This window comes from Pelodiscus sinensis, chromosome 3 (assembly GCF_052426305.1).
Source record: "Pelodiscus sinensis isolate ZL-2025 chromosome 3, ASM5242630v1, whole genome shotgun sequence".
In the NCBI taxonomy this organism is placed as follows: Eukaryota; Metazoa; Chordata; order Testudines; family Trionychidae; genus Pelodiscus; species Pelodiscus sinensis.
In genome coordinates this window covers 44398459-44414656 of record NC_143054.1, presented here as the reverse complement: position 1 = coordinate 44414656, position 16198 = coordinate 44398459, and the positions used below count along the sequence as shown (strand labels likewise).

Sequence of the window (16198 nt, the reverse complement as noted above, 5' to 3'; positions counted from 1 at the left end):
CAACTAGTGATGCAAGAGAAATGTCCATATCATGAATTATGAGTGTTATTTATAATCTTAATATTTCACATTAAAGGTTTCTTCATACTTACTAATGTTTTGTTAACATGATAGCAATCTTCTTCTAGGGCCAGTACTGCTAACTACCATGATATCTTTCAAGTCATTCTGAGAGAATCATCAGCTGTTTTTTTATGTATTTGACTAGAAAATGAGGCTCTACCAGGTCATAGGGCTGAATTGCATTTCTATATAAACAGAAATGGTGATTCCTAGTAAATGTAGAGAACTCAGTATATCTTTATCCAGAAAAAGAGGCTTTCATCACTTTAATAAAGGGAGATCTTCCTTACTAGTTAGTACTTCATATCCTCTTCATAGGCCAGCCACTAGAAGATAGCAATCAAACACGTAAGCCATCTAATCCCATGAAAGTACAGGACAATGGTACATAAGTGCACTAGCAAATATCACATGTAATACTCAGTTCAAAGTGTGTGTTTTTTTGTACCTAAATATGTGCTAGGTGCTTGAACAGTTAATGCATTCGATTCTGGTGAAAAAAAAAACCAGAGGGTTGAATACTGAGGTACAAGAACAGTTGATCTCTGCTGTTTATTATTCATACTTTGATTTATTCTGAAAAATATATGCCAAAATTTCAAGGCAACTTCTGGGGCATCTGCTTATATGCAAATGAAGGGGAAGAAGAGACAAGCCATGGAAATAACTCTCAGTTAAGAAGCTCTCTCAACCCAGTCCCTAGCTCCTGGCTGAAGAAGAGGCTTCTCTAAGTTTTTATCTGACGAGATCCTTACTTTCAGTTCCTTATAAAAATCTCACATGTGGATCTCCTAAAATATTCACTTAGAGAAGCCTCTTCTTTAATTCTTTGGTATGACTTGCATTTTTCCAGAGTGAATTACATTTATCTACAAAAGAGAGAACCATTCATTAAATTGAAGAGTAATATTTTATTCAGATAGAAAATAACATAAAATGAGACAATACAAAGGAATCTGTAGATAGAACAGGGGGTTGGTCACATAGGGGGAATGTGCACCTTGGTTGAAAAAATAAATAAATCTATAGACGTTTGCTTTTACCTTATTTTTCAAATGGGTTGAGGTACCCCCCAATGAATAAAAATCTTTTTTGTCACATTGACTTGTTGTAAAATGTAGAAATTTGAAACACTTGACGTGACAGTCACATAACTTTATGTTGAACATTTCATTTCAAGTGTATTCATTCCAACTGAAGTAAAGTTCAAGGCAAGTAAATGTAAGTTTTGTTTTGTTTTTTTTTCAATTCAAATTCAGTCTGTATACTGGTTTCAACTATGAATAAGGCTTAGTGGTTCAAGTGCTACCTTAATAGAACAACAGTGAAAAAATAAAACCATGACATTTTTCAGAGTACTGTATTAGGGAGGGTAAAAAGCACTGTTCAAACACTCTGAGTAGACATGGCTTTCTGCATTGTCCATCTCTTCAGGCTCAAAGTCATCCAGATCTTGAGTTAATTGGTCAGTGTCCTCATCTGAAGTGGAAGGGCGTGTTAGGATGATTCGAGGTATCTTGGGTAAAATAGAAGGGATTTCAGAACACAAGAGATGAGAGAGTTCAAAACCAGAAAAGCACAAGAAAACAAAATTATATTGAATAAAAGAGAACAGAGCCAATTAATAAAGTAACTAATGCAATTAAAATGTGAGCAACCCAGCAGAGCTCTGTGGCAGGTTAAAGAGTATGAAAAATGTACTTACCCATCATACCTTTTACAAAATCCATGTACTAGAAGCAAGGAAATGAATTATTAAGGGCCTCATAAACCTTTCACTCTCCACATAACAAACAATATTCTTATTAGGTATCAAGAAATGCATAACTCATCGTATCACAAAGACTTTTAATACCAGTAATTTTTTTTCAAACTCCTACAGTTTATGTATTATTTTGATTTTGAAGTCTTTGTATTTTCTTTTAAGGAATACAATGGTAACATTGTATAACAATATCTTAGTCCAGGACTGTAGATATTATTAGTAATGAACTTATAACTGGCATGCATTGAAAATTGTGTGTGATTTAATTTTATTTTGTAATTTAGCAATTTTCGCAGATAGGGAAGCACATGACATTGTGATTCATGGCAAAATTATGAAGCTATATGGCCTATCCTTGAGGCTAATGAGTGTTTTATTAATGCATACATATGAATTATTGTGTTTCCTTTTGAGAAAGGCATGCATTATATTTAAATGTTGACTCTGCTAGTGATAGTAATAGTTATTTTGGATAGAATTTAAGGTTGCTTTGTTGTACTGAAATATACAGTTCTTTATGCTTGATAAGAAAAACATGCTTGTTTGTTATGTTGGCAGCATAAAATTTATCATATCCTTAACTATTCATTTCATTGTCTTAATTGTTTAGTTTTTGTAAACGGTGTGGTAGGTAACTGTACAGTCACTTAGCAACATTAGCTAGGTTTTTTTAAATGAGATTTTGGTTTTAAGAATTTCCCAAGTAATTTTGGGTTCTTTTTTCCTTCCCTTCCCCTCCTCCCACCACTTCATCTTAATTAGCCTAAGCAAAAGAAAGCATTAAAGACCCAGTATTTTACATTTTTTTTAAAATGGAATAGAGAGATCATCATATTTTATTGAATCATGAGTATGGTGCTAGCCAGCCTGATGATAACTCTTTAGGTAATTTGCCTCGTTGAGTGAACCTCAAGAAAATATATTTGAGTTACTTGTGCATCCAGCATAAAACTACCTACCTTAGCACTGAATGTTGGCACAAGGGGATACAAATCACTATCAGTAATAGAACCCAGGTTGCTTTGTTCTACATACCTACTGTCCGATCTAATCGGTCTCAGATTCCCTAATTATGTTTGGAGAATATGAGGCACTGTGGTCTAGCAGGGGAGATTTAGGCTTACTACCTTCAATATCAGAGCACAGATCCTGGCCCAACTGAAGTAATTGGCACAATTCCTAGGAACAGGATCCATATTTCACCTAGTGGACTGTTTCAAGCTCAGCTACAAACTACTAATGGCACTTCGGGTAAATCACTTATTTGGTCTTAAAAACAAAACCTGGAAAGCATATAATGGGGAATGCTGGAGAAAGTTTCCATTGACTTTTAAAAAATAGCCCTCAGCTATTTTGTAGAATAATTATTACAATATTTGCCATCATCATGGCTTTTCCTCAAATGATCTAATTGGCAAAACATTATTATTTATATATTTTTAGTTCCAAAGAGCCCAGACATGAACCAGGACCCAATTATGCTAGGTGCTGTACAAACACAGAACAAAAAACGTTCCTGCCTCAAAAGCTTACAGAGAGTGAGATAAGCGACAAAGTGTACCAGGCAGGCTTGTGAGTGGGGATTAAGAACTGTTTTATCCATATTGATCTTCTGCCACTGGCAAGACATCTACAAGATGTCAGAAACACATCTAGGTTTCAAATAAAGCAGTTCCTTAAACATGTTAGTAGCCGTTTTTGAAATATGCATTTTATATGAACCAATGTTAAATATAATTATATTTCAAATATTATGGTGTAATTTGATTTCATTGGACATGTTCAGACAGAAAAAAAATTATATGTTTAGAAAACATTTCTAGAAGGATCCATTTTTAGGTCTTTCAAATCATAAAAAATACCTTATTTAATTTAATTTAAAATGTCACAATATTCTAGTCATTAACTAACTTAAAAGTTGCTCTTAAATGTCCCTTAATTCAGGAATTTTAAACTTGCCTGGGCTACATCTAGACAGCGGGCCTATTTCAGGATACCTGAAGTATCCCGAAATAGCTATTCTGCGTCTTTAAACATGCTTGTTATTTCAAAATATATCATCAAAATAATGGGCACACTATTCCAGCATCCCTGTAACCCTCGTTCCATGAGGGTTAAGGGACTTGTCAAAATAGAGCTTTATTTTGAAATTACCTCGAAATAAGCTACACAATTTGCATAGCACAAATTAGATAGCTTATTTCATGGTAAGGGTGCATTGTAGACGCACCCCTACAGTCCACAGAAAATTGATTTCCCCTCATTTTTGTTTTAAAAACAATTTACATCTAAAAGAATCATGGAACTGAGGTTATAAAGAGAGGTACTTGCAGTAGAGGAATGAATGCCGCAGCATTTAGTTCCTGGTATGAACAGATTTGTGTGTCCCTCATGGTGAGTCTACAGTTATTTCATTTCAAGATGGAAGATGAAACTCTACCTGAAGGGGACATACACATCCTAGCTCTGATTGAGTTAGTGCATTGAAAATAGACTGCAGCCATGGTGCTGCAAGCCGTGGAAACGGCTAGCCACCCTGAGTACATATTTAGCATTTTGGCCGGAGATGTACTCAGAATGGCTAACCGTTCCCGCTGCTTAAGTTGCCAGAGAAAAAACAGTGCCCTTGCTTGATCAGAGAAAAAACAGATATGTCTCTTCCAGCTGGAAACTATACCTCCAGCTCAAACTAGAAACACCCAATGTCACACAGTGCTTCACACATTTAGGCTTTGGCAAGATGAGTAGTGAGGACTAGGAGGGGGTTACAATTCTAACTCTGGAAAGACTATGTCCGCTCCATGAGAAAACAATAACACATGCCTCTTGCAGTGCTGAGGCTGCAACACTGAACTTTAAGTTCCAAAAACACAGGTCTACATTATTTTGAACAAAAGCAGGTATGGTGCTTAAGTGAAAGGTTTTTCTTAGACCCCCTGCCATCACATTCATTATTACATTTTTGACTCCACATCATCACTGTGGCAACTGCAGCAATTGCTTCCATGTACAAGTAACATTAGGAAGTTATTGCATGTGTTTTAGCTGTCTTTTTCCTGCACTTTCCTGCAGTTTTTCAGCTGGAAACGAGGAGGAGTCAACACCATCCGCCAGATCTCTATAGACTATACAAAATCACTTTGCAGACCCACAGAGGTCCAAAGACTGAATGTTTGGGAACTTGTGAGTAGGGCCATCTTTAGGATTTATGGGGCACTATGCCAGTGGGCAACCTGTGGTCCATGGGCCGCATGTGACCCAATGTGGCTCCACCTGCAGCGTGCAGACCCCTTGGCTGCCTTCCTCCTTCACACACCTCACACACACTGGGGCAATGGAGTCTTGGAGTCCTGCACTTCTCATGCCTTCCCGCTCCCTCCCAGCACTTTCAGAGAAGCCACAAATCACCTAATTCAAGTTCCATCCCTGCTCTTCCCCTCTCCCCCAAGCTGGAATGCCATGAATCAGCTCTTTGTGCCATTCCAGCTCTGGAAGGGGAGGAGAGGAGTGGGAACAGAGCACAAATCAGGTGAGTCACACTCTTTGAAAGTGCTGGGAGGGAGGAGGAGGAGCAGGTAAGAGTGGGGCTCTGGTGCCCCAGTGGGTGAGAGGTGCAGATGGGGCAGTCTACAGGGCCACAGAGGGGGTGGGCTGCAGTCCACTGAGGTGAAGTAGGGCCACTCATGCAGCCTACCCATTATTCATGGTTGCCCATCCCTGCTGTACACAGTATTATTAAAACTGGTGTCCCTGTGCCCAATGGCAGCTGGGAAGAAAGGGAGGGACAATGATTTCTTAGTGATGTGTTTTTATAATATTCAGCAACACACTCATGAAATATTTTTAAAACAAATATTAAACTAAGGTCCTGTCAACTAACAGTAAATTCAGAAATTCACAGTACATACCTGGGGTAAGCAAATGCCTGCTAAACAGCTTAATTACTACTTGAATGGCTCTTCCACAGTTTCTCCTAATACAGAGGTGGGCAATAATTTGTACAGGGGGCCACTTCATAAACTGTGGTAATGGTCATGGGCCAGCTCCAGACCCCTCCCCCCTCCAACCCCCCTCAAAAGGGCAGGGCCTCAAGCACAAAGGGTGGGATTTCAAACAGAAAGGGTGGTTCCCTCTAGGTGCCACATGCCTCTAGTGGGGGAAGTGCACAAAGTCTCTCCCCTCCCCCCCCATCACACCTGATGTGTGTGGTGTCTAGAGGGAACCACCAGCCCTTTTGAACAGCTGGTGGTTCCCTCTGGGTGCTACATGCCCTTTGCGGGGAGAGGAGACTTCATGTGCTCTTTTGCCCCAGGCCAATCAGGGGCCGGGGCAGTACACGAAGTGTCTCTCCCCCATCTGCTGCCCTGCCAGGAGCGAGTGAAGCCTAGAAGGAACCACCAGCCATTCTGAGCAGCTGGCAGCTCCCTCTAGGAGCCATGCACTCCTGTTGGGGGAGGAACTGCCAGCTGCTTGAACAGCAAATGACTTCACACACTCCCCCAATCTCGACTGGCCTGGGGATGGGGGCACAGCAGGCTGGATCAAATGGCATGACTGTCCAGATCCTGCCCATGGGTTGCATCTTGCACACCCCTGTGCTAATAGATCTAATAGGCTTTTTCACTTTTAAGTTAACTAGATCCTCTCTAGAGGAAGCAAAGCCACAGAACAGAGATAGGAAGAGAAAGGTGTATGGACATTAAGGGCTCATCTAGACTACGCTGAAGTTTTGAAAGAGGATATGCAAATTCCGATCTCAGTTTCAAATTGTTCCAAAACATTCCTTGCTGAAAGTCAAAGTTTCTCCTCTCTTCTTCTACGTGAAATAATAACGAAATAATAATAATTATTGTAATAGCACCAAAACCACCAATACAAAGCATCTAAAAAACATATGTCCAGGAGAATGAGAGAGTTACAATTTGAAAAAGATGTTGTAATTTTTGCTCTTCTCCATAGGTGGTGGATATAAGAAGCAAAGAAAAGAAATGTGTCCCCTGCATCTTAGTGCCCAACCACTTACCTCTTCCTATCCCTATTCTAATCATTCCTGCAGGCTTCCATAGCAGGCTGTTGAGTCCTGGAGAGTCTTCCTATGGATAGGAATCTTGTAACTGAAAAGTGAAAAGCCTTCCAGCTTGCCAGACCTACTAGCTTCACATTGAACCTGTGGAAGAGCCATTAAGTGGTAATGAAGCCATTTAACAGGCATCTGCCAACCTTGAGGTATACCACCAGTTACTGAATTTACTGACAAAACCCAACTGTGCATTACTGCTATATGTTTATAGGACCTTCATTTAAAATTTGCTTTAAACATTTCATTAGTTTGTTGCTGAAAATTATAAAAATCCTTGCACAGATTTTTTAGATGAACAATCTGAGTTTTCATCTTTAACCTTCAATGCTTGGCTCTTCAGACATAGACCACTCTTACTAAAATACACATTTTAATTTTAATTACTATATTATAGAAAACTTGCTTCCAAAATAGGTCGAATTGGGAAGCTAGAGAATCAGCCAGCCAGCACTGGTTAAGTGGAAAATAGGAAAGCCAGGCTGGCAGCCAGCAACCAAAAGAAGATGGAAAGAGCCAAAGCAAGTAAACAGGATAGGAAAGGGTATTTTGACTGGCCTTCTGCAGATGAAGTGGGAAAGATGGGATTTGTTAATCCCCTCATTAGACAAACTAATTTTTCATAAACTTAGGAAAATGTTAATTAGTTGTGATGAATTTACTTAAACACTTTCTTAAAGAAAGCTCTCTTTCAAACAGGGAGACAACTCCACACTTTTCTTTTTATGAGTGAAATGCTGATGCTGTCATTTGTTTTCCTTGTACAGGAACATATTTCAGAGAAATTTGTTTAAACATAACACACTTCCCTAGATAAGAACGTTGGGGTTGTATGTGAAATGTAGCCACTACCTTATGAGTTCAAATCTAAATGAATATTGTTTTTCTATTAGTACTGGGGAAAGCAATAATAGACAGACTTTAACAAAAGTAAGAATTACACACCTGACTGCTCATCAGAGAATGAAAGCAAGGTTTTTACTGTGTATAAAAAGTTTGGCTGTGATAATATAATATCCATAGCAGAGCTTGTCTAAGTTAATTTTTCTAACTTTGAGTGAAGGAAGTTATTCCTATTCATCCATGAGAAAATTAATTACATATAGCTATTTTTAAATATTTTTTTCAGAAGAGTCTACAAAGGTGTCTGAGAATTGCAGCAGTGAATGTATATATAAGTTGTCCAAAGACTTATATAATACTGACATCTGCTGGCTTTTAAATTAATTAAATACGGTTATGGTTAAATAAAAATAAGACACAACCTTCTCTCTGAAAGAAAACTTAAAGAAAGCTAAAGATACAAGAATCATCTAAACAAGTTTCACAAACTTGCATGACTTTTAACCTAACAACCTATTTGCATTATTCATATATACACATAATGTCCATAGGATAAATTGCAGAGGCATTGTCCATGACCTAAGATTATTCAAAAAGAGCTTTGCCGATCAGGATAAAGTCAGTAACTAGATTACCTGAGCAACTAAGGTGCTACCATACCAAATTAGATAAAGGTAGACATTATGTTCGTTTCCAGACTTTTAAACATCTCAGGCATACAACTGCATACAAATATGCATATGAAACTGCACAGCTATATGTATGCATGCAATATGACCTCTTTCTCTACGTTTTAAAACATGTTGGTTAAAATGTTCCAGCTATCATGAAATGTACAAGCCCTAAATGCTTCAACTTTATTACCATGTGTAATAGTGGCTTTTTTCCATTAAAAGTCTTAGCCTTAATGAAGAGACTGTGTGTGGAGGAATTATATCAAATTTAGTAGACAGCCAAGAAGACATGCAAATGAAAGTGTGAATTTATTACAGGCAAAGAGATATTGAAAGAGCAGCAAACACTAACATGCACTTGATAAAAACAAAATTAAAGCAATGGCTGCTGGAGCCACCAATCACCCAACCCCAAAATGCTAACATCAGTGACAGCAATGGTTATAAAATCCTTCATCTGCCCTTTGAAATCTGTTGTTGTCTGCCCATTGCCCACCTTCAAACACTGTTGTCTGGGAGAGCAAAGCATTAACCCTTCCAATGCCCTTGGGAACAACTTTGCAGGCTCCTTTCTTCATTGTGCTTGTCTTGGTCTTCTAGTGTTGCAGTGTTTAGGGACAAGGTTGAGGATCCAGTGCTTCTCTTATTTATATGTTTTGATAAATCATGAGGTATGTAAGAGGAGATGGCTCCCCTTTAAATTGTTTATTTATTTTCCATTAATGTATGATCATTTTTAATTGTGTATTTTCTATGTTGGGGCAGAGGAGACAAGCTTAAAAGAGAATTATGTTTTCTCCCCATTCTTCTCCTCAGTTTGTACTAATATAAGGCCACTGACAGAACAGGGACAAAACAAGAGAGCTGAAATTAGAGTAAAATGTACAGGCTCCATTTAGCAAAAAGGATGGAGAAAGACAAATGTGTCCCCTCTTTTGCGGCCCTCTTTTGGCCACAGAGGGTTTACATGTTGTTCAAGTTGCTGATGAGCAGTCTTCACGCCAGCTCCCTCAGCTTCTCATTAAAAAAAAAAAAACCAAACTTGTTTTTAAAAGTTACAGACTCACATGGCTCCCCCTCTGAAACTTTTAAACATGTCAGTCAGCATGGCTTTGTCTGCCACTTCATCACTTGGATTTTAAGTGAGTTTGTCTATACAGGAGCTTAGTGCATAGTAAGTCAGGATGTGAATTTACAGTGCACTAGCCACTCCTTACCCATTCTACTTGTGGACATACTTACTACACACTACCAGTGCCCTTGGCATGTTTAAAGTGTACTTTTAATGTGTAGGACATTTATCCACACAGACAATTAGTGTGGCATAGAATGCCTTAAATTCACACCCTAACTTGCTGCTTCCCATATAGACAAGCCTTAGAATCTAAGTCACCAACATAGCTGCTGAAATATCAGACAAAACAATTCTGAGTGATGTGCCTTAAATTATATCCAGAAGGACTCCACTATCTTTCATCTTGTACCTGGAATCACCACCTGGCAGATTTGAATCTGGGATCTCAAAACTTAGTGTAGGAGTCTCTACAGCTTGAGCTATAAAGCCAGCTGGCTCTCAGCTTAGGCTGCACAGCTCCTTCATTCTTACCTCTCACTCTTAAGTGGTCTAACTACCACTATGTGGGACAGTGAACCACACTAGGTGTGTAGGTTACATAATCATTTACAGCCTGTTCTTACAAAGCAGTTAAGAACACACATGGCTTTTCTCACATGAACTGTACAATTGACGTCATGGGGACTACTCACAAGAGCAAACTATGTTTGGGCTTAAGTGCTTAGTAGGAATGGGTCGATGCAAAGTGGGTGTAAAATGCGACCCAGATAGAGTGTTTGCATCTTGTACCCACTTGCAGAGATGTGAATGCCTAGACAAGAGGCAAGGTAATTCAGAAGCAGATCCTGTAATCTCTAAAACTACATCATTAGACGGGAATGGTAAAAAAGCTGATATGACAGCACTAAGGACCATGTAGGTGTTTTTGATCAAATTCAATCCAATTCTTCATAGAAAATGTAAGGGTCTGAAAATAATATCAAATCATACATTAGGACAATAGGTTTCTCAGAGCATTCACTCTGAGAAACTTCATTTGTAGTTTGAAACAACTTTAGGGCAAAAGTTTGATTTCTCTCTGATGAGGATTAAAGAATTCTCTATTCCATTTAAATTGTCTTTTCTGACTTCTGCTTCTTTGAGCTGAACATTACTTTTGTTTCAATAAAATGACAAAGATGAGGTGACATTTCAAGTAGGGCAAAGGAAATTTATCATTTCAAGGGGAATTTTACATTTTCTTGATATAGAAAACACTACCAAGATTAACAAGAAGAACTTCCTAACTGTCAGGGTGGCTAAACACTGGAATAAATTGCCTACGGAGGTTGTGGAATCTCCGTCACTGGAGATATTTAAGAGCAGGTTAGATAGATTATCCCTGATAGATGTCTATCAGGTACGATGCTTGGTCCTGCCATGAGGGCAGATGACCTGACTTGATGATCTCTCAAGGTCCCTTCCAGTTCTAGTGTTCTAGAATACTAATCCTGCATCAGGACATTTTTTTTTTACAAAGCCTGAATTGAGTGTAGATGAAAAATACTTGTCCGTTTTGATTCTGATTGATGTAAAGATTGTCATGGATCATGTCTAAGCAATGTGAATGAAAGGCAGAGCGATAAGTGTTTACGTGGTTCAGCACAAATAGTGGAGTTGCAAATTGAAGGGCAGAAAACACTAATTGGGATTTTCACACCCAGGTCTTTTCCCACTAATATAGCACGGTCCATAATGCTTAGGTCAGTGTAACTTATATAGCCTGAGGGGGGTGGCTTATTCACACCCCAAATGATGTAAGTTATATGAAAGTAAGTTGTAGTGTAGACCTGGGCTAATTTTTACTTTGAAAAAGAACGATACGGTATGAAAGAGCTTTCTTGTTTGTCCAACTGATTACTGATCATTCAAAGTGGAATTAATTCTGAAGGCTGTCATTTAAGCACATGAATTTTGGACGAGTTAAAATTCAAATGAGCCTTTCAAAATTATCTGGAGCAACCAACTCTTTGAAGAATGGAAGACCAGAGAGGAGAAATTGAATCTACTGGAGACAATGTCTTTTGTCATGACAGTGATACCATCTGCAGAGACATCATTAAGGATAAAGGATAAAAGTGGACAGGCAGATTGGTGAAAGAACACAAGTATGATTAATAAAAGGTAGAGGTTTTCCTGATTAAAACATATGAAGTTTTTTATTTCTGAATTCATAACTTAATAAATGCAGAAAAAGATATCCCTGTCTGTTTTTGAGGCATGAAGAGAAATAGAGAGAAGAAGAATACTCTGTTAAGAACATACAGATCATTATACTGTTATGTCCTAGATCTTTAATAAGAGGAAAATTCTAGCACATCAGAACTTCAGTAAGGACTTTCTGTAACATCTAGTCCACCCCTCTGAATATTGTAGGTCTTTTCCTCATATATATGGACTCCAATGCTGCAATCCTCTCTCAGGAAAAACTCCCATTGAGGGGCAACAGGAGCAGTGCCTGAGAAAAGACTGAGTAAGAACGTAAGATGAGGTATTGACTAGATCTATGATAATAGCCATAAGGAGACAATAGTCCCATAAGATTTGGTCAGGCAACTACTTCGTTAACTAGTCATAGTGTCCATGTCCTCATTGAATCACAATGATGATGTCCAATGGATTATTATCCTCCAATATGTGCAAGTGACCTTTTAAGTGAATATTAGCTCTGCACAGAGCTGGTTATTAATTCTAAAATCAAAATGCTTGAGGAAATCATGCAGATTTTGCTAACATTTCATTTTGGACAAAAACCTGAAGCTCTAACAATTTTGGGCTGTTCAGTTTTGATTTTTTTTTTAAAATATACTTCTGTTGCTTTTTACTTTGAATTCTAGTATACAAGATGTTATAAAATTAAAAAGTTAAAAGTCAAAACAAAAAAATTGATTTTCTTGAAATAAAATATTTGAATCACTCCAAAACTGAACAATTTTCAGAATTCTCTTTTATGGCGAATTTCGAAGTTTCCAATTCAAAACAAAGCCAAATTTCAAAACCATTTTGTCAAAAGAAAATGCCCTTCAGTGTGGTCCAACTCTGATCTATCTTTGGTCATGTGACCAACTTGAAATCAGATTGCTTAAAAACTTCTAAAGGGCTAATCAAATACTGAACCATCTGTCCAAACTCATAAATGGAAGTAAAGGGATTTCCTTTCCCAATTAATTGTGCCACAGCTGGGTGTGATTTGAGAGAGAGGCTGGAAGAGAAGAAATGGAAACAAAGTGTTCTACTGGTGGTTGGAGTCACCTGGTACCAGTTCCATGGGAGGCAGGCATTCCAGTATGAAAGCTCTGACTGAGTTAAAGTTTGTGACAACATTTTAGACAACAAAGACTCTCCTGTTTCCTGTGAATCCCCTTGGTTTTTAATGGTATGTTCCATAAATAATGGTACTTTCAAGAGCTCAGCAGCACCCCCAGCTGGGCACAGAGTTTCAAAAGAGCAGAATTTCCATTTAAGTAACTATGAAAATTCAGCACCCAAAGTCTCCAAATGTGACACTTACAGGCAGATTTTCAAAACAGTGAACATCGGATTTTTTCATTTGGTTTCTCAGTGGAAGTTTAGCTCTTTTGGAAATTTGCTCTTGATTGTGGCTGCTGAGTACTTGATAACTTGACCCACAATGGAGTGTTTCTTTTAAAATTTCACTTTTTATTACTTTACATTTTTTGCTAATGCTGTCTGTCTGAATGCCAGAGTAGCATGTGTATCACAACTCACAAAACATATGTTTAATCATGGCCGTTTGCAAACCGAAGTCACCCTCTTCACTTACTGTTATGATGTGGCTTACTGTCTGGAATGGACTCCTTTTAGCTGGAACATCAACAGGACCAGATTCAGGTGTGTTTGGTTCTAAAAGAATGGACCCCTTGAGAGGAGAAACATAAAATGTACATGCTTTATATTCTGGGTACTATTAAAATAAAAGAGGAGTAACTACCTTGCACTCACATCAGCTTAAGCAGTGACTAGATTAATTATCATGTAGGATTTCACAAGAAAGAATTCAAATAGCGTGTACTCATTTCTTTCTCACTGTTCCTTACATTCACTGAATACATGTGCTTGAGTTGTTGAAAAGGTCAGAATGACACTAACAACTTGTAAAACAAAGCTAAATGACTATTTTAGTTTCTTGAACATAGATTATTCTCTGGTCAAAACATTAAAACTCCTTTTTAAATATGTTTTAATGTATTAATTCCTTTTCATCTCACAAAAAAGTGAAATTTTTCCCTACACATTTGAAATATATGAATTGTTCTGCTAATAGTACCATCTTGTGGCATGAACAGAAAAATGCAGATACTTAAATCCGCCACCTATTTGAGAAGGAATGAGAACTTTTATAGTTCTTGATTTTACATGCCCAACAACCCACAGCTATATTTAATAGCTAACATAATTAATTATGTGGGTTCTAGGGGATTATTACTGTATGGGACTACCGTACCATTGATTTTTAAACTTAACTCTCTACTGGATCTCAATTGGGAAGTACATTTCAAAACTGAGGGCACACTAGGGCCAATAGTAACTAGAAAGGTGGATTAATTTTGCAAATAATCCGCTAATATGAAAGACATGTGAATAACAATGTTTCTTTTAAATTTTTACTTTGCCAATATCCTACAGTTTTTAAATAATACTAGTCCTTCATTCAAAGTAAAAGTTTGTGTTCTCTCCTTGAACAAGCACTACAGCAGCTAACAAAGAACAATAACCTTTCCAAAGAATTTTTCAACCAACCTATAGAATTCAAACAAAAATATAATGTTCTATTAAATTCTATAGGGTTGCTTTCAAGTGAAGGATATCATTCAGTTAAATTATATAATTTTAAAGTAATTTCTGTAGAATCCTGTTTAATTTCTATATAGCTGAATTTTTTAGTCTCTGTAAAAATATCTAGGACTTTTCTATAAAAGTAGACTTTGTTGTAGATCATGCATTACATTCCCAATGCAGACAATTTATTATACAGAAATCTTTATTGTATCGATGCTGATTCAACAAGAAAGGTCAAATTACGTAGTATTTAAGATAAATAATAAAATGCTAGCAACAGAAATAAAAAATACTGTTTTGAGAACAGTAGCTGAAAAATAGGTGTTAGAGAATAGTGGTCCCTGTGCATCTAAGGATTAAGAATTTTAGTTCAGGTGCATAGAAAATCATTTTAAACAAGTGTTCATGAGAGCCAATGGGGGAAAAGAGAATTCTATTGCTCACATAAGAAAATACAGTACTCCACACACAAATCAAGCTTTTTACCTCCAGCACTGTGTCTCCTGTTTGTACCCCAGCCAAGTCTGTTGGGCCATCCGTGGCCACCCGTGCAATTAAGATTGCCTGGTGACATAAAACATAAAATTTCAGGTCCAACAGAGTTGATCCAATTCTGCTTGGATGTTAAAAAGTAAATAGGCAAACTGATTTTCAATGCCTGTTGCTCAGCTACGTCTAAATGAATACAAGCTAAATGTGTTAATCAACACATTAACAGAAAAATAAAACCACCCATTGCTGACTGACACAAACCACAATCAGCAGAAGTCATTTACAGTGCCAGGAAGGACATATCTGAGAATAAGAATTTCAATGATGATAAACTGGGTAAAGACAAATAGTTCAAGTAGGAATTAGTGTGAACAAACAAGTGGCATTAGTGTGTGGGCTGCAAATGGAGTTACTTTGAAATCAGGTGGAAAATACCCAATGAGATTTCAAGCTGTGAAACCTTCAGGAGCTAATCATTCACTTTCCATCTTTTCTCAAGGAGGCATCACGAAAAAGCTATCATCATAGAATCATAGAATCATAGAATAATAGGACTGGAAGGGACCTCAAGAGGTCATCGAGTCGACTTCAACATCTTTTTTTTTTGGGGGGGGAGGAATATATGCACCCCCTTTTGTTCTCCTTGCCAACTAGGTTACTAAGATTACAGCATTACACCGATGACTCCAAAAAGAAAATAGCTAAAATGGCTAGCTTCTAAAAATTGCCCTTTCCCCATCTCTTTCTAAATGATTACTTGGTAAATGTTGGATTAATGAAATGCACCTCATCATTTTCTTTATATGGAGATGAGCCCTTTCCACCAGCAATGCTAATACCAAGACTCCCCATTTGACTGCACACAGTAATGGTTATCTGCAAGAGAATTATAGTTAATATCAAGTGGCCTGAATAATCAAACAGCACCCCATACATAACACAGGCAACAATACTGTAATGTTCATTCTGTATATGAACAATCCATCTAATTCAAACTAAAGAAAAATGGTGATTATTCTGTAGTAATATCTGAAGTGGGTCTGCCCCACGAAAGCTCATCACCTAATAAACCATCTTGCTAATCTTTAAAGTACTACATGACTGCTTTTTTTTTGTTTTACCAAGGTCAGACTAACACAGCTACCTCTCTGTTACCACATAGAAGTACAGCCTTCACCTTTCCCAAAAGCACACAGAGACACTATTTCCAGAGCTAGGTTTTAAAGCCTGCAGAGACAATTTTAGAAGCTTACATTTTCTCATCGTGGGCCTGATTCATCACCATTAGATACTGAGTACTATATTAATGGTTATCTTTTAAGAGGACTAATCATGGATTACATTACTACTGGATGGATGAAAACCTTGCT

General features: G+C 37.6%; 1 protein-coding gene across 1 annotated transcript in view; it reads right to left on the bottom strand.

Moving 5' to 3' along the window:
* Window positions 1-1064: 1064 nt before the first annotated feature.
* LRRC1 (leucine rich repeat containing 1) overlaps window positions 1065-16198 on the bottom strand; it is a 146876-nt gene continuing 131742 nt past the window's right edge. Inside the window, exons 16-19 of the mRNA XM_089777084.1 lie at window positions 15615-15704; window positions 14823-14900; window positions 13321-13416; window positions 1065-1579 (exon numbers count right to left, since the gene is read on the bottom strand). Of these exons, the coding sequence (XP_089633210.1) occupies window positions 1427-1579; window positions 13321-13416; window positions 14823-14900; window positions 15615-15704 (417 nt within the window). The 3' untranslated portion in view covers window positions 1065-1426. The remainder of the gene's footprint in view (window positions 1580-13320; window positions 13417-14822; window positions 14901-15614; window positions 15705-16198) is intronic.